At 39.3% G+C, this 18,253-nt stretch overlaps 1 protein-coding gene across 6 annotated transcripts in view; it reads left to right on the top strand.

Annotated features, from left to right (window-relative positions):
- Positions 1-18,253, top strand: part of TTC23 (tetratricopeptide repeat domain 23) — a 113,546-nt gene that overhangs the window by 51,069 nt on the left and 44,224 nt on the right. For all 6 annotated transcript variants that reach the window (XM_079914331.1, XM_079914330.1, XM_079914332.1 and 3 more), the window contains one exon: positions 14,137-14,314. In XM_079914331.1, the coding sequence (XP_079770457.1) occupies positions 14,137-14,314 (178 nt within the window). The remainder of the gene's footprint in view (positions 1-14,136; positions 14,315-18,253) is intronic.

Genomic DNA, 18,253 nt, shown 5'->3' with positions numbered 1-18,253 from the left:
ACCCAACAAGAATTTAAGTTAATGTTCCAAGCTGTCCTACAGTTTTGTGTTTAAGGGAGCTGTTTTAAACTTCACTGCTTCTTTTCGTCCTGATTCTTCACTGTAAGATATTCATTGGAACATGCGTGTTTAAACTGCATGGTTTTCATGCAATCACTTTGTTTCCTCAGTGAAGTGTGAATATTTTGTCCAAACTGATCTGCTTTAGAAAGTAACAAGGCTTTGGTTTTGTACATTTCTACAAATATGCTCACAACCACAAGGGCTTTTTCTTTTGCCCGGTCTTGGAAGTGGAAGACCAGGATAATTTCTTAGGCAGCTCTCACAGGATTTGTGTTTCTCTTAAAAGGGTATCTTTCAGTGCATCCTCTTCCTCCTCCTGCCTCGCCTTTTATGGTGCCCATCAGGCTAGGACAGTTCTCTTCTCCTTGGGCTGACAGATAAGGGCTGCAGGGTGACTCACACTCCGTGCCTTCCATCTCTAACTGTGGCCTGAAGCTTCATTGCTTCTACCTGCCTTTCTCTGTTCCAGCACTACTTCATTCAGTAATTATTTATTAACTTTGGAGAGTGAATACAAATCTTGTGTTCCCATGTGTGCAGTTGTTTTTTCAAATGGGGCCAAGGTAGTAACTAGTGAAAGCAAGCAAATTTTTTCCAGTGTTAAGGATTATTTTCTATCCTGGTTACTGGTAGATAGATTCCCCAGAGACAGATAGTGTCTTTATAAAGGCAGGAGTACACCATTGTGCATACACACACACACACACACACACACACACACAACACACACCCCTTTTAAAATAATCTTTCTATGTGGCATGATGGTTATGGCCTATTGAGACTGCTGCTCTGGAACATGTGACCTGTCCTCAGCTTTCTCTGTGACTGCTTGATTTGTCATCTTTGGAGTCCTCCACAGCTTACCCAGAGAGCACTTTGCCTGGCCTTGCTTGCTATGCTGAACTAGCTCTCAAGTGTGCCTGTGATAAGTAAACGCTCCTCAGAGCATCAACAGGACACCTTCCAGGTATCTCTAAGGTATGTGACATGATATATTTGACAATATGGCCTTAGAATCAGGTCGCTCTTGGTTCGTGTCAGCATCCATTCAACCTTCCCAACTGAAGGACCCTGGGCAAGTCCTTCCTTCTCGTCTCCTGTTGAGGTGGGAATGATCAGCCCCCAGAGGGTTGCTGTGGTGATGAAATGAACCCTACATTAAAGCATCTGGGTATGTGGTAGACCTAAAAAAGTAGCTATTATTATTGCTACTGTCTAATTGAGCATTTTCCTTTCTGCCATTTCATCCTAGAAATGATTTGATTTTAAAGCATGTAGTACCGACATCACAGAATAAGATACTGTACTTCAAGACTGCCCCTGTCTTGCTATTCTTTCCTGTACTTTTTTTTCCTATGACTTGAGAAAGCTGTTTTGTTTCATTTTGTTTTTTTGTCTTTGCTCTTACGAACCACCTAAGCTAAAAATCAGATATGTATATATCTGTATGTAGATATGTGTATATACATATACACATGTGTATGTTTTAAGCTCGAGTTTGTTTCTTTGTCTTGCTTTCTCTAGATTCATTATAGTCACAAGATTTGGAAAATGATTCTAACACAAGTTTTCCAGAGAGGAAAGAACATGGGAGAGGTTTCTCTCTTAGCCAGTACTTCCTGGGAGGGGGTAGAAGATAATGGAGAAAATAGTGGCAAGGGGGGCAGTGTCTATATCTACCTGCCATCACCTCATTAGGATGGTGGAATTCTACTTAGTTCCACATGTTTCCCAGAATACATTCCCAAGGCTTTTAGTGTGAATTTTTGATACTTTGGTAAATAGCCTTTGCTTTTACCATTGTCCTCCCTTAATTGGTCCAGTCAATAACCTCCAAATCTAGCTTTTGCTTGCTCTACTCAGCTTTTATTTTTTTAGTTCATGCCATCACCTAGAGATGTGTTTCTTTTTTTTGGCTGTGTTGCGTTTTTGTTGCTGCTTTTGGGCTTTCTCTAGTTGCAGCGAGCAGGGGCTACTCTTTGTTGTGGTGCGTGGGCCTCTCACTGTGGTGGCTTCTCTTGTTGTGGAGCATGGGCTCTAAGCACGTGGGCTTCAGTAGTTGTGGCACATGGGCTTAGTTGCTCCACCGCGGCATGTGGGATCTTCCTGGACCAGGGCTCAAACCCATGTCCCCTGCATTGGCAAGTGGATTCTTAACCACTGCCCCACCAGGGAAGTCCCAGTGTTTCTTTAAAGAATCACTTTCTCTGCACTTATCTTTTGGGCATAAAGGCTCTGACAAATGCTCATGTGCTCAAAACCCTCCTTCTCCCTTTCCTACTTCCAGGAAACACCCCACTGCTCTCCAGAGGAGATATGTCTCCTGTCAGTTCCTCCCATTCAATGCTATGTGCTTAGAATGTTTTATGCTTATTTAACAAAGAAGGAAATAATTTGATTTTTCCTGGCACTCTTCATCATCCTGTATTCCTGCGATTGAAGAGACTCTCTTACTTTATACAAAATCTGTTTTTTTTAATCATTTTTTTAAATGTGGGGAAGCAGAAAAACACATGGCACAGATTACTTTCATATACTTTATCTACTTTCTATTATTTGAATCCTCTAAAGCTTTACTATTTTTATTTTTGTTGAAGTATAGCTGATTTACGATATTATATTAGTTTCAGGTGGACTGAAACTAATTTCATAGTGATTCGATATTTTTATAGATTGTACTTCATTTTAAGTTATCACAAAATAATGGCTAAATTTCCCTGTGCTGTACAATATATCCTTGTTGCTTATCTACTTTACACTTAGTAGTTTGTACCTCTTAATCCCCTACTCCTATCTTGTCCCTCCCCCCATCCCTCTCCACACTGGTAACCACTAGTTTGTTCTTTATATCTGTGAGTCTGTTTCTGTTTTGTTATATTCATTCGATTCTTTTACTTTTTAGATTCCACTTATAAGTGATAGCATAGAGAGTATTTGTCTTTTGTCTTGCTCTGTCTGACTTATTTCACTAAGCATAATAATCTCTAGGTCCATTCATGTTATTGCAAATGGCAGAATTTCATTCTTTTTATGGCTGAGTACTATTCCACTGTGTGTGTGCGCACACGTATATATTGGGTTGGCCAAAAAGTTCATTCATGTTTTTTTGTAAGATGTTATAGAAAAATCCAAACAAACTTTTGGCCAACCCAATATATATGTATCACATCTTCTTTATCCATTCATCTGTTGATGGGCACTTAGGTTGCTTCTATATCTTGGCTATTGTAAATAATGCTGCTATGAACATTGGGGTGCATGTATCTTTTCAAATTAGTGTTTTCATTTTCTTCAAATAGCTTTACTATTTTAGAGCACTGCATTTTGGTCTTCCCCTTTTCTAATACTCTATCTGTATAATATACATTTCCCTTAAACAACTGCACTTAATAATAATGATTTTAAACAACCACACTAGCTAGCAATTCTTGATCACCTTCTGGTCTGGCTCTTGCTAAGTGTTTTGCAGACCTCATCTCACCATTTAATCTGCAGTCCTCCCTGTGATGTATGTACCCTTCATATTCCCATTTTCAAATGAAGAAAACCGAAGCTGAGAGAAGTGAGGTCATTTCCCAGGGTCATAAAGCTGGGAAGTAGCAGAGCAGAGCCAGGTCTGCATCCAACCCTGGTGTCCACACTCCTCACCACAGCACAGATCCCATTCACTAGCACAGAATGGAAACCTGACAATGCCCTCTACAGAGCACAGCTTTTACCTATGTGTGCCAGATGGTAAAGAGAGACCCAGATGTAAACCTTTTCTCCTTTTGACTCTAGAAAATCCTAATTTTCCTCTTCCAAGATTGATTTTTCATCAGATTTCCATAATCAGCAATGGTCCCACAAGGCTTCTGCTGTTCACTGGTGCTCAATATTCTTGCCAAATTCCTGAGCTTTTAAAAGGAAACCCTCTATTGCCTTAGTAATACCAGAGGAGATTGCACTTGTTTGTTGCAGGTTAAAACAAGTCTCCATCCCTGTGGGATCTTCTGAAACTCATCTGAGATGAGATAGTGTCTTGTCATGTGCTCTGTAGAATTACTGCAGATGTATTTTCATTCAATGAAATACGCTGTGGTTTAAGTTGTGGACCTGCCAAATCAACATACTGCCACATTTTGTTGTTCAGAATTCTCTATCTTTTCATCTGTCCAGTGTGTTTCCTAAAGCCACCCAAACACATTATGGGCCCACTAGATAATAAATCCTCAAAGCATCCCTGGCAGGTAGATAGGAAAGGAAAGGAGAAAATGTTGCCCTCCCACACATTACTTATGAGCAAATAGAGACAGACAAGATTGCCTGAAATTGACTGATGGCTTTAAATGAGTTGGAAATGGAGGTAAGACTATAATTTAGTTATTTCCTGATGTAGTACTCCCCCAGTTCCTTTTTTATTAAACATATTGTGAAGCTAAAGTAATTTTATTTTCTATTTTGTCTTTTCTTTTATGTGAGCAGTGTACCCTCAATGAGCTCCAGAATGCTCATTGTAGATTACATTAGCTTGATAGCCTTCATTTCTGGCTGGTTAGTGCCAGGACCCTGGAATAGCATGCAACGACAACTTCAAAGGGTGAGAGTAGAAAGTGCCACATTCTCTGCACACGCTAAACAACTGAGTGTTGTATTTGTTCATCTTTTTAACCAAATATCTCAGGCATATAAAGCTAAAGATATTGTCACGCGAATACTCAAGTACACACTTCCAAGCTTCAAAATAGAATATTTCAGATAAGTGGAAGGCTGTTTATGCGTTCTTCTCAATCTCTTTTCTTCTCCCCATGTTACAGGCAATTGTGATGTTGAATTTAGTGTTTTTCATTCCTCTGAATCTATACATGTATAGCCATAAAAAATATACAGTATTATTTTTCATTTTTTTACTTCATATGTATGTTTCCTTCTGTACCTTGCTTTTATCCCCCCTACTTTTCTATTTTTGAGATGTATCCACGTCAGTTGATACACATAGTGCTAGTCTCTTCATTTTAAACCTCCATATTATGTTTAATCCATGTAACTTTCCTCTAATTTAATTATACATTCTGAGGGTGAACACATAAATTGCTTCCAGTTTTTCACTATTATAAACACTATTTCCATGATCGTTTTTGTACATGTCTTTATGGGCATATGTGCAAGATTATCTCTGAGGTATATGCCCAGGAGTGGAATTGCTTAATTGACAAGTATCCACATCATCAACTTTACTGGGTTTGCTTTCCACCAGTTTATACTCTCACCAGCAGTAATTCCCATTACTCCATGTCCTCGTCAATACTTGATATTGTCAGACTTTTTATGTTTGCCAATCATATAGTTTCTTTAATTGCATTTCCCTGATAATGAGGTTTGACATCTTTTCATACATCTGCTGGACATTTGGAATTTCTGTTCTGTGAAATGTCTGTTCCTTTCTTTTACTCATTTTTTTAACTGGGCTATTTGCATTTTTCTTATTAACTTGTAGACATTCTTCATATTTCTGATGACAAGTTATTTGCTGGTTACATATATTGTATGTACTCCCAATGTGTAATTTGCCTTCTCACTTTCTTTATGATGAATTTTGATGCACAGGAGTTTTTATTTTTAATGTGACCAAATTTACCTACTTCTTTCATTCTGATTTGTACTTTTTTATCTTATTTAAGAAGTCCTTCCCTACCCCAAAGTCATGGAGTTAATTTTCCTTATATTTTCCCTCAAACGTATCAAAGTTTTGCTTTTTAAATTTAGGCCTCTAAAAGTCACTTGGAACTTTTGTGTACATAGTGTGAGGGATCTAATTTTTTCCCTTTGGATAACTTAAGTGAGGAGGTAAATAGTTTTACCTACAGGTGAAAGAAGGACTCACAGTCTGAAGAATTCTATAGGGTTTGAAATGTGAGACCAATGATAGGTTGACAAAAATCTTTTAAACTTAGAGAGTTCAGAAATGGCAACAGGTCACCTTCATGTGTGACTGCATCCCTTCAGGGTGGGGCATCCTGCTAACAGCTTGTTGGATGTCATTGGATTCATGAGGTCTGTGCCCTCATGTAGACATGCTTGTAGCAAGGGCAAAACTATGGTCAATGAAAGCCATGTGTTTGTTCCTGCTGAAATTGCCTCCTTCCAGGTCTCCTTCTCAGCAGATACTCAAATTAAATTTCCAGGCAGTGAAGTAATGGAAAGTTACCACTTGGACTTGACTACAATGTGATTTATAAAAGAAAAATTGGTACTTCCATATCTAACTAGCTGCCCTGGGTGAGTACACCCAGTGTTCATCTATTAGGGTGCTGATGAAAGGAAAATCTCTGAGCCTGGAGTCTGCCAGTAAGAGTGATTTAAACAACAGAAAGTTATTCTGAGATGAACGTGTGGGTGGCGATGGTTCCTTCTGGGGACTGTGAGGTGTTCCATGCCTCTCTGCTAACTTCCAGATGTGTACTGGCAACCTTTGGTGTTCCTTGTCTTACAGATGCATCACACCAATCTCTGCCTTTGTGTTCACGTGGCATTATCCCTGTGCCTCTGTGTCCAAATATCTCCTTTTTATAAGGATACCAGTCATACTGTCCAGTATGACATTTTCTTAATATAACTAATTATGTCTTCAACGATGCTATTTCCAAATAAAGTCACATTTTGAGGTACTGAGGGTGAGGACTTCATATGAATTTGGGATGGGGGGACACAATTCAAACCCTAATAGGTTCTTACAAAGTTTCTTTTATTCCGCCTTTTATAAAATTTCAATAATTTCTCCAGCCCTTAATTAGAGCAACAGTCTAATATTTTTACAACTAAATCAATGTGAAAATACGTTCCTTTCTTGAAGATTTTTTCCCTAAAATTTATTCCAAAATCTGTGAAAATCAAGGTATGAACTATAGCCTCAAAGTCTCTAAGTCAGTGGATCTGCAGGTTGTTTCTTCTGTCTTCCCTCCTCACCTCACCCTTCCTCCTTCCATAGACAGCAGGCACCCACTGTGTGTCAGACACTGCAGGGTGCTGGCAATGTCAAGATGAATGCGGCAGCCTTGGACTCTGCTTTCTCAGAGTCATGCACTAAAGGGATTGGTGCCAAGTCCCCAGGCACTTATAATTCAATGTGAGAGATGTATCCTGAATGGGGAGGTTCACAGTTCTGTGGGAGCACAGTCAGGTGTCCACAGAGTCGCCCAACCCAGCCTGGGATGTCAGGGAACAGAGCCAGCACTAGGATGAGAGAGCCAGGTGCCCAGACCACACCATTTAAGAGGTGCTCACACTTGGATGCCAACCCTGCACCTGCCCAACGCTGAGAGTGATCACCTCCTTAAATGGTGTGTCCTAGGTGTCTCAACGGTCTCACTCTAGTCCTGGCCCTGGCAGGGAAAGCTACGTAAAGGAGGAGACAGCTAAGCTAAAACTGGAAAAGGAATGATAGAAAGATGAATGGCAGTTTTCCAGGTAGAGATGGAATAAAGAACATTCCAGATAGAAAGACCAGCAAAGACCCAGAGAGAAGGTAGGCATGACACAATTGGGGGGCTGAAAGAGAACTGGCATCAGGGGAGCCAAATGGGAAGGTTTAGATGACTCCCATGAGTCATCTGAACTCACCAAGGCGAGGGAAACTAGAGTCCCAGCAGAGCCACTGCCACCTATGCGCCATGTTTTTACACAACTGGGTGAGTGAACGGAGCCTTCGTGAGAATTAAAAAAAAAAGTCTCCTTTTCTCCAGGTGGACACAGGCTTGTATCCAAGCACACAGCTCAGTCAGCAGAGCCTGGGCTGGATTGAAACTCCCACTTGCCCCCTTGGGCAGGTTTCCATCAGGATTTAGGCAGAGGAAGGTGCAGGAGTCTGTGGGTGCAGAGTCGGGCCCTGAAGACAAGAATTTGAGGCCCTTAGTGTTGGATCAGAACTCCAAAACCAACCCCAGATGGCCTGGTGTGCTTCACTCAGCTCTGAGCTGGAGGATTGGCCTTTCTGTTCCAACCCCATGTTGTCACATCGTGAATTCTGCTACTCTGGGCGTTGGGAGCTATATTGAATTTATTTTTCTTTTATAACTCACAGATCCTCAGGCTAATTTCCTTAACCACAGCTTAGTGGCTTGAATTGATCAGCCGAAGGGAAAAGACTGGATTTATCACCTATTTCTAGATTCTTCTGCATCTGGGATCATGATATGGAATATATTAACATATTTAAACTTACAGTATAATTGATTTACCAGAATATTCCATTAAAAATATTTTTGTATGGCTTTTCTCTCTATGAATTTACTGTTTCTCGTTAAGATTATACTTTTCATAGACCTAGGCATTCCCCTGGAAACCTCCAGGACTTAAAGCTCCTCAGGAGGCATGCCAACAGCTTTGGAAGGTTAGAGAGAGACCAGTAGCTCAGTGTCCAAGCCTGATTTATGGCATCCCCTTGGGAATGCCCACTCTGTTGAGTGTCAGGTGCAGCAAGACCCGCAGCATTCTCTGTTCTCCTAACCCCCCCCAACTAAAACATGGGTAGGATCATCCAGTGACGCAACCAATTTAGAGCCAAAGCCGACATCTCTTTCTGACCTGCTTTAAATGAGCAAGTTAGGAATAGTGTCTGGCTCGCAGATGATATTAAAGTTAAAATAATTTGATTTTTGTTTAATAATTATTAATACAGTTATTTCTTTAAACAAAAATGACTAAGTTTATGGCTGAGTCTCATCTATATTTCGTTTGCTTCCAAATGTTCACAAACTTTTCAAAAATAACAGATTTATTTAGATATAATTCACATGCCATACAATTCACCCAATTAAAGTATACAATTTGATGGGTTTTAGTATGTAACATCACCACAAACAATTTTACATTTTCATTCCATTAGCAGTCTGCCCCCATTCTCAAATTCCCAACCCCTGGCAACTACTAGTCTACTTTCTGTCTGTATGGATTTGCCTGTTAGGGACATTTCACGTAAATGGAACCATAGAGTGTGTGGTCTTTTGTGACTGACCTCTTTCACTTAGCATAATTTTTTCAAGGTTCATCCATGTTGTAACATGTAGCAATACTTCCTTTCTGTGACTGAATAACATTTTACTGAGTGGATATACCACATTTTATTCATTCATTCTTCAGTTGGTGCACATTTAGGTTGTTTTTACTTTTTGGCTCTTATGAATAGTGCAGTTATGGACATTTGTGTACAAGTTTTTATGTCGACATATGTTTTTGTTTCTTTTGGGTATATACCTAGTAGTGGAATTGCCAGGTCATCTAGTAATTCTGTGTTTAAACTTTTGTGGAACTGACACTGTTTTCCTAAGTAACTGTATAATTTTACATACCCACGAGCAGTGTGTGAGGATTCCAATTTCTCCACATCTTAGTCAACACTTTTATTATCTTTTTTAAAATCATTATTATTATAGCCACTGTCCTAATGGGTATGAAGTGGTATCTCATTGTAGTTTTGATTTGCATTTTCTTGATGACCAGTGATAATGAACATCTCTTTATGTGATTATTGCATCTTCTTCAAAGAAATGACTATTTAGGTGCTTTGCTCATTTTTTAATTGGGCTATTTATCTTTTTTATTATTGTTGTAGGAGTTCTTTTTATATTCTGAATGCAAGTCTCTCATCAGAAATATCATTTGTAAAAATATTCCACAAACCATTTTTTTTCACAAACCATTTTTATATGTCCTGAATATTTTTTAAATATGTATTTATTCATTTATTTATTTGGCTGCATTGGGTCTTTGTTGTGGCACACAGGCTTTTCATTGAGGCATGTGGGATTTTTCGTTGCAGTGCTCATTGCAGCACATGGACTCTTTGTTGCGGCGCGTGGGCTTCTCTCTAGTTGTGGCATGCAGGTTTTCTCTTCTCTAGTTGTGGCACATGGGCTCCAGAGCATGTAGGCTCTGTAGTTTGTGGCACACAGGCTGTCTAGTTGAGGCACGTGAGCTCAGTAATTGTGGCGCGCAGGCTTTGTTGCCCCGCGGCATGTGGGATCTTAGTTTCCCTACCAGGGATTTAACCTGCATCCCCTGCATCAGAAGGTGGATTCTTTACCACTGGACCACCAGGGAAGTCCCTGTCCTAAATATTTAGAAGATGAGTGGTCAATCAAACTTTATATGGCACCATTCAGCCACTAAAAGTGATACTATAGCATTTATTGCCACATTTTAATGTATGATTAAGTGGAAGAAGCAGGTTCTAAAACATTATGATCCTTTTTTAAAAATGCATAGAAAATCACCTGGAAGTATATATATATCAAGGTGTATAGCAGTCATCTTTGGATGTTGTAATTATATATTTTAATTTTCCATATCTTTTCTTAATTTTAGTGATGAATATGTATTTTTCTGATAGTAAATTATTCTCAATTTTTTAAAAAACCCAATTGTGTAAGAAAATGTCTACCTCACTTGCACATGAGTTTGACTGATTCTACCTATTGTTTAGACTTCCCAAAATCTCATGCGAGTGGGAACAAGATGAGACCACAAATGAGTCCATTTCAATATAACAACCTGAAACTATGCCTCTCAGTTCCAGAGAGACCACAGGCTGGGAGGGGAAGGAGTAAAAGGTATGATTATGTATAGGGATTTAATATCAATCTGTATGGCTTGCTTCAGTTTGCAAAGCACTTTCAGACATCTTACTTGATTCTCACAGCAACCCTATTGGACACCAGTGTTCAGATGAGGAAACCAAGGTTCAGAAACATTTTGTTTTTTCCCAAGGTTGTGTGGCCTAGTAAGTAACTATGTTCAAACTACAGTCTGGGTTTTCTACTCCTGTTGCAGTACTTGTAACTGATTGCCCTGCCTCTCATACTGTATTCTTCTCTATAAAATTTTCTCTGAGAGTCGGATATTTGAAGGATCACTTTTTAATACCTGTAAAGATGCTGTGGTGTTAACTTGGAGTGCTGTGCTTCTGGCTAAAATGGCTTCACAAACCCCCAAATACTTTTCTTTAGTGTTCTATCTCAGGAAAGGAAGAATTTTTGATACATGAATTAACTTATGCCTTGTTGTTGTTTACTTTTCTATTTTCTTCTCATTTATCAGCCTTATTGCTAAGCTTCGAATATTGCTTTCTTTTAAAATTGTTGCCCAAATGAGATCATCTTGGCATTTGTACTGGCTTTATTTCTCTTCTATGACTTTTACAAGCAGCCTTGGAAACAAAGGACCTCTTCTTTACTTCCTTGGCACACTCTTCATCATTTATGAACATGAGAAAGATGAATTTTTTCCTTTGCTCAAATAACTATGGCATTGTCTGTGTTATTTAGGCTAAATTAGGTAGAAAAAAATCTGAAGTCATTTTAAAAGTATGTGACTTTCTGTAGATTCTAGACAAGAGGTTGGTTTACAAACATTTTCTGTAAAGACCCAGACAGTAAATATTTCAGGCTTTGTAGGCTATACAGTGTCTGTTGCAACTCTTCAACTCTGCCATTGTAGTGCAAAAGCAGCCATAGACAATAAGTAAACAAGTGGGCCTGACTGTATCAATAAAACTTTATTTACAAAAGCAGTCAGTGAGTAGATTTGGCCCACAGGCCAGGGTTTGCTGACTCCTGTTTTCAATTATTTAATTTTTGTCTACCAGGAATCTAATTCTTTGGCTAAGTGATTTGTTACCAACCATATGTTTCAAAGCCTCTTTATATCACCATAGATGCTAGTGGGGTTTCTCTTAAAAAATAAAATGTGATACGTACAAACTCATTAAGAGTTAGAAGGCGAGTCCAGTATTACTAGGTTGTCTATTTACCTCTTCCTTTCCAAGGTTAGAGCTGCTGCAAGCTACAACCTGGACCCTTCTTAGTCCAGGAACATATCCCTGACCTCCTCTTGTGTTTTAACCCTCTTTACACTTATAGAAAGTATCCCAGTTCATAAGCTATTCAGTGAGCATTTTATTTCATTATGGCCATCTGAGCGACAGATCTGAAAAGTAACTCTACTTCTATCAGTCAATTCCTTTGAAATTTATTGGAGAGCAAAATAGTTGTGAAGAGTATCCAATGACTATGTTGACCTAAAAAAAAAAAAAAATAGGCTGCCAGTTATTTCTCTAGGAAAAATAAAATTAGGTTCATTCAGGATCGGCAGAAAATTTTCATTTAGGGTCTGAAACCATGGTGAGCCAGGTGCAAGTCCCCACATGGTGAGGGAAGGAGAATGCTTTTATAGAAGGGAAAAGGATTTGGGAGAGCCATAGTACACAAAGAGTCCATGGCTTTTCATTGACTACGTTCTTGCCAGGAAAGAAGAGGAGTCTTTCTTCTTCCTGTTGGACTCTGCAGTCCTCCCAGAGCAGGAGAGCTCCCGCTTCTGGGCTCCTGACTCTATTTAACTGAGGTTTCTGTTTATTAATTTTTTTACAATTGTTTGTAATCGTTTACAATTTTTACAATTGAAAACAAAACCTATTTTTGTGGTCTCTTAGTTACTTTCTCACATTATGTCTCAGTTTGGGGGTAATTTGGGAATCGTAAGACCTTTCTGTAGTAAAGATTCTGGGATGGAGGGAAACATAAGAAGGATTGATTTCTTTTATTATGAATTTTGTACATAAAAATTTTCCATGCGGGCTTCCCTGGTGGCGCAGTGGTTGAGAGTCCGCCTGCCGATGCAGGGGACGCGGGTTCGTGCCCCGGTCCGGGGAGATCCCACATGCCGCGGAGCGGCTAGGCCCGTGAGCCATGGACGCTGAGCCTGCGCGTCCGGAGCCTGTGCTCCGCAACGGGAGAGGGCACAACAGTGAGAGGCCCGCGTACCGCAAAAAAAAAAAAATTTTCCATGCAAGAAAAGTTTCTAATAGTCTTCACAAGTATTTTTGAGAAGATTGTTTTTAAATGCCTGTTTCTAAACAATATATATAGATACATATTTTAATATGAGAGAGTCTTACCCCAAGAAACTACAAGAATATTTTCCCACTGCCACCTTTAAATTAATTTTTAAAATTAACATATTTTCTGATGTAAAAGTAATATATTTTTATAGAAGAAAATTTGGGAAATTTATAAAGCATAAATAAGAAAAATAAAATCACTCACAATCAACTCCTTAGAGATAACTGTTGCTAACATTTTGGTGACACTTGGGTATCTCTTTATGCATATGTGTACATATAGATTAGATACAAAATTGATCTAATAAGATTATATAAAGTACTTTTGTAATCTGTCTTTTTTACTGAAGAATATATAGTGGATATACTTCTATGTTGATACACACAGATCGACATTAACTTTAATGGATACGCGGTGTAGATGTACTTACTATAACCCACTTGGATGATCACCTATTGGAGTATTTTAAGTGCTTTATACTTTTCCACTATTACAAAGAATGCTTCAGTAAACATTCTTGTATATAGTATCTTCTTTTCCTGCCAGAGTACTTCTTCAAGATAAACTATTAAAAGTGCAATTAGCAGAAATACGTGTGTACATACATACGTATAATTTTGATATAGAAAAGTTTGTGCCCAAATTATATTCTTCCCAACAGTTAATGTGAGTGCTTCACACCCTCACCAAACTGGGAAATTTCTATAATTTCTCAACAGATCAGTTATCAGTATCATGGCATCCTTTCTGATTACTATTTTTGTTTTAATATTTTATATTTTTTAAACCAACACCTACACAGCACTTACTATGTGTCAGAGGCTATTCTAGGTGTGTTTTTTTTAAAATATTAACTAATTGAATCTTTATGATAACCCAGTGAAGTGGGCACTGTTATTATTCCTAACTTACAGATGAGAAAGCTGTCAAGCGACTTGAAGTTCCTGTATCTAGTAAGTGGTGGAGCCAGGATTTGAACCTTCCTGATTATCCCTTGACCTTCCTTATTATCCCTTGAACCTTCCTGATTATCCCAAAGTCTATCCTCTTGACTGCTATGCCCTGCTGCTCCTTGGAGGAAAGAAGGCTTAGCTGCCTAGGAAATGAACCTGGCAACAGGGGTCAGAGAGCCAAATCCATCTATTATTTTCAGTATCTTCTATTTTAATTACTTTAAAGATAATCCCTTTGATTTTTTTAGGGTATATCAAGGTCAGAAGAAATCAAAAGAAGCTCTGCCCCACTACCAAGAGGCTTTAGAATATATTGAGATCAGTAAAGGTGAAAAAAGTCTTGAGTGCGTACCAACATTGAGGGAATTGGCAGGTGTAGAACAAGCCCTGGGATTTCACGACGCATCCATCAACCACCTTTTACAGGTAAGCTGCAACGTACTGGCCACCAAAGCTGTTCCAGTCCACTGCTTTTCACAGATACAGGTGGAATAGCAGCTCTGAGAATTCCTGGGTTTGTTAAGTGCTCTAGATAAGTAGAACACTTGGTCTGGGGTAGAAGTTCAACAAACATCTTCGTAAGTGGGCAAGTGTGGGATACTGGTCCTGTGTTACTTGTGCATCTTCCACAAACAGTCTGAGACTGCCTGAAGGTGGCTTTTCTCATATTAGGTGCATAATTTAAGTCTTGTTTCCCAGACAATGTTTCTTTATTATTTAATGCTTATCTATTTAGAGCTTATGTTATCAAACTTATTAGGGTTCTTATCTACCACATTCTACAATCTTTACCTGAAGTCACTTAGAGTTGTCATCTGGTAGCTGCTGTTCTACTTTGTCATTAAAAGATTCCTCTGTGAGTGTATCAGTTAGGGTTCTTCAGAGAAATAGAACCAATTGGATGTATACATAGAGTGAGAGAGAGAGAGAGATTTACTGATATTTTAAGGAATTGGCTCACACAACTGTGGGGGCTGACAAGTCCGAAATCCGTAGGGTAGGTGGGCCAGCTGAAAATGCAAGCAGGGTCTCTGTGTTACAGTCTTGGAGCAGAATTCCTTCTTCACTGAAACCTCAGCCTTTTGCTCTGTAGACCTTCAATTGATTGGATGAGGCCTACTCACCCAATTATTACCTATTATTGAAGGTGATCTCCTTTATTCAAAGTCTACTGATTATAAATATTAATCATAGCTACAAAGTACATTTATAGCAACATTTAGACTAGTATTTGACCTAGCAACTGGTCATCATAGCCTAGCCAAGCTGACACATAAAACTAACCATCACAGTCAGTTTGATGTTTTTGTGTGGTATCATCTGCTAAGAACATATTTTAAATTGTTTTCTGAGAAATTTTCCCTGTTAAAGTTGTAAAATATAGACTAACTCATTTCTTATTTCAAATGAGATATAATGATATGGTACTGAGGGTTCTTTATTGCTATTTCTTTTAAAATTTGTATGACCATTTATACTCCCACACACAGTTTATTAGAGTGTGCCATTCTCTCACTTTCTCTGGATTATCTCCCTTAAATATTATTACCACCCTGTGACATATTATTATTATTATCAGTTTATAGATAAGGAAATCAAGAATTAGAAAGGTTGAGTGATATGTCCAGGAGTACACAGCTAATAAATGGCATAGCCCAGGTTTAAATGCAGTATTTTTTTTTTTTTTGAAAGGTAATTCTGGCTGACATGTAGAGAGTAGACTAGGGAGGGTGTGCGAAGAGTGGAGGTAGAGTGGAGCACTGAAGGCTGAAGATGGTGGTGGCTTAAACTAGGATGATGTTCATAAGGATGAAGAGAAGTAGATGGGTGTGACAAAGATTTAGGAGGCAGAATTTATGAGATATGGAGCTTGAGTGGATGCAGGACAAAGAGGGAAGGGGAAGAGTCGAAGATGACTCCCGGGTTTCTGGTCTGAACACCTGAGTGGGTGTTTGTGTCATTTACAGTGGGGGAGCAGGTGTGACTGGGTGATGGAGAGATGGTGAGCTCAGGTTTTTTGTTCGTTTGTTTGTTTTTTGTTGTTGTTTTTTGTTTTTTGTTTTTTTTGCGGTACACAGGCCTCTCATTGTCGCAGCCTCTCCCGTTGTGGAGCACAGGCTCCGCACGCGCAGGCTTAGCGGCCATGGCTCACAGGCCTAGCCACTCCGCGGCATGTGGTATCTTCCCGGACCGGGGCATGAACCCGTGTCCCCTGCATCGGCAGGCAGACTCTCAACCACTGCGCCACCAGGGAAGCCCGTGAGCTCAAGTTTTGATGGTGAGTCTGAGATGCCCATAAGGCATCCAAGCAGAAATGACAGCTAGACAGTTATATAATCAGGACTAGAGTTCAGAAAATAGGTCAGCAAGTCCTCCACTTATACACAGTAATTGCCTTGGGAGAGGGTGAGATCACTCGGGCAGGGTTTGTGGAGGAACTTTGGTGTTCATTGGTCAAGTAAAGAAGGATAAATAGGTAAAGGAAAAAGAAGAATTTGCCAGATAAAAACAAGAAGAAAAGAAAGAGATATTCTCATTGTCACCCCTTTTGATACCTTTTGCTGTTATGGAGGGCATGGAGCTGTCGGGAGAAAAAATGAGTTCATATTTGTAAAGTGTTGAGCACAGTGCCTGCTAATGCAATATATGAATTTTTGAAAAGTTCTCCCTTTCCTTTTCTTGCTTTTCTTTTTCTTTCATTGATGACCTAGTTGAGGGAAACATTGAGGCACTGTTGAAAACAGAATCCAGATTGTACTGTGAGTGAGATATGAGGAAGCAAAGGTAATAAAGGCAGGTGCCTGCCTCAAAACATACTAAGAGGTGGGGAGGACTGACCCAGGCAGGGGGCAGAGTACATGGAAAGGTCTGAAGGTAAGACAAAGTTTGACGCATTTGGGGAACTGCAAGAAATTCCCGATGCCTGGGCAGTGGGAATGGGAAGGCAGTGGGTGGGTATCATTCAGATGGGGTGTGGAAAGTCATGGTAAGGAATTTGAGCTTCATCCTAAGGGCAGTTAAGGGTTTTCAAGCAGGGAGATTGACATCACCAGATTATCAGTCTAGAAGGGTTGCTCTGCAGTATGGAGAAGGGACTGGATGGCAGAGAGATAACCAGGAAGGTGACTCAGTAGGTGGCTGTGCAACAGACCAGGTAGGCATGATGACAGCCCGGACTCAGGCAGTGTCATGAGAACGGAGAGACACAGACAGATAGAGAGTAGAAATGACAGGCCTGGGAGTTGCGCAGATGTGGGAGAGTGAAGGAGATGGAGGAGTCCAGCTTTAGACCAGTTTTCTGCGTGTGGCTGGTTGGGACATTTACTGAGTGAAGGAACACTGTGGATTTGCAATTTTTTGTTAGTATCAATAATTCTGAATATTCTTATTTTAAAAAATGTTTTTTTCTTTTCTTGAATTATATGTTGATATACATTTCCAAAAGTTAAACTGCTGGGATATGAACATTTTTATACCTCTTGATTTTTGTTGACATTCTGCCAAAAGGTTGTTTTGAGTTACCTGGCCACCAGAAGTTGGCTTTTCTTTGCTCATAATTGAGCCAGTTTCACACCAACTTTGCAAACTTTTTTATATTATTTTATTCCCATTTTATAAATTTTATAAATTTGAGATTAATCTCAAATTTATTTTAATTTAGAATTTTTGTTTGTTTGTTTTTGTTTTTTTTTTGCGGTATGTAGGCCTCTCACTGTTGTGGCCTCTCCCGTTGCGGAGCACAGGCTCCGGACGCGCAGGCTCAGCGGCCATGGCTCATGGGCCCAGCCGCTCCGCGGCATGTGGGATCTTCCCGGACCGGGGCACGAACCCGTGTCCCCTGCATCGGCAGGCGGACTCTCAACCACTGCACCACCAGGGAAGCCCAACAGTATTCAGCCTTTCAATCCATAACTATGGGATAATCTCTTATTTCTTTAGGTCTTCCTTAATTTCTTTCAACCATGTTTTATAGTATAAGTTTTGCACTTCTTTTGGTAGATTTATTCCCAAGTATTTTGGAGTTTTTTATGTTGTTACAAATGGAAGTGTTTTCTTAATTTCTTTTTCTTATTGTTCATTGCCTGTGCATAGAAATACAAATGATTTTTGTATGTTAACTTTGTATCCTACAACCTTTGTAAATTTGTTTATTAGCTCTAGTTTGTGTGTGTATGTGTAATGTTTTCTGCCATACAAAAGTTTTCTTAGTGCTTTCAAGTTTTCAATCTTTTATTACATTTAGATTTTGACTCTGAGAAATATTTCTCTGTAAACAGGTTATGGAGGAATTCACTCATTTTTTTTTAATGCCTTGTCAAGTTTAATAGGTGACTTTTATTGTTTATTCTTGAGGTTAATAAAGAT

This window comes from Stenella coeruleoalba, assembly GCF_951394435.1.
Source record: "Stenella coeruleoalba genome assembly, chromosome: 2".
In the NCBI taxonomy this organism is placed as follows: Eukaryota; Metazoa; Chordata; class Mammalia; order Artiodactyla; family Delphinidae; genus Stenella; species Stenella coeruleoalba.
This window is presented reverse-complemented; position numbering and strand designations above follow the sequence as displayed.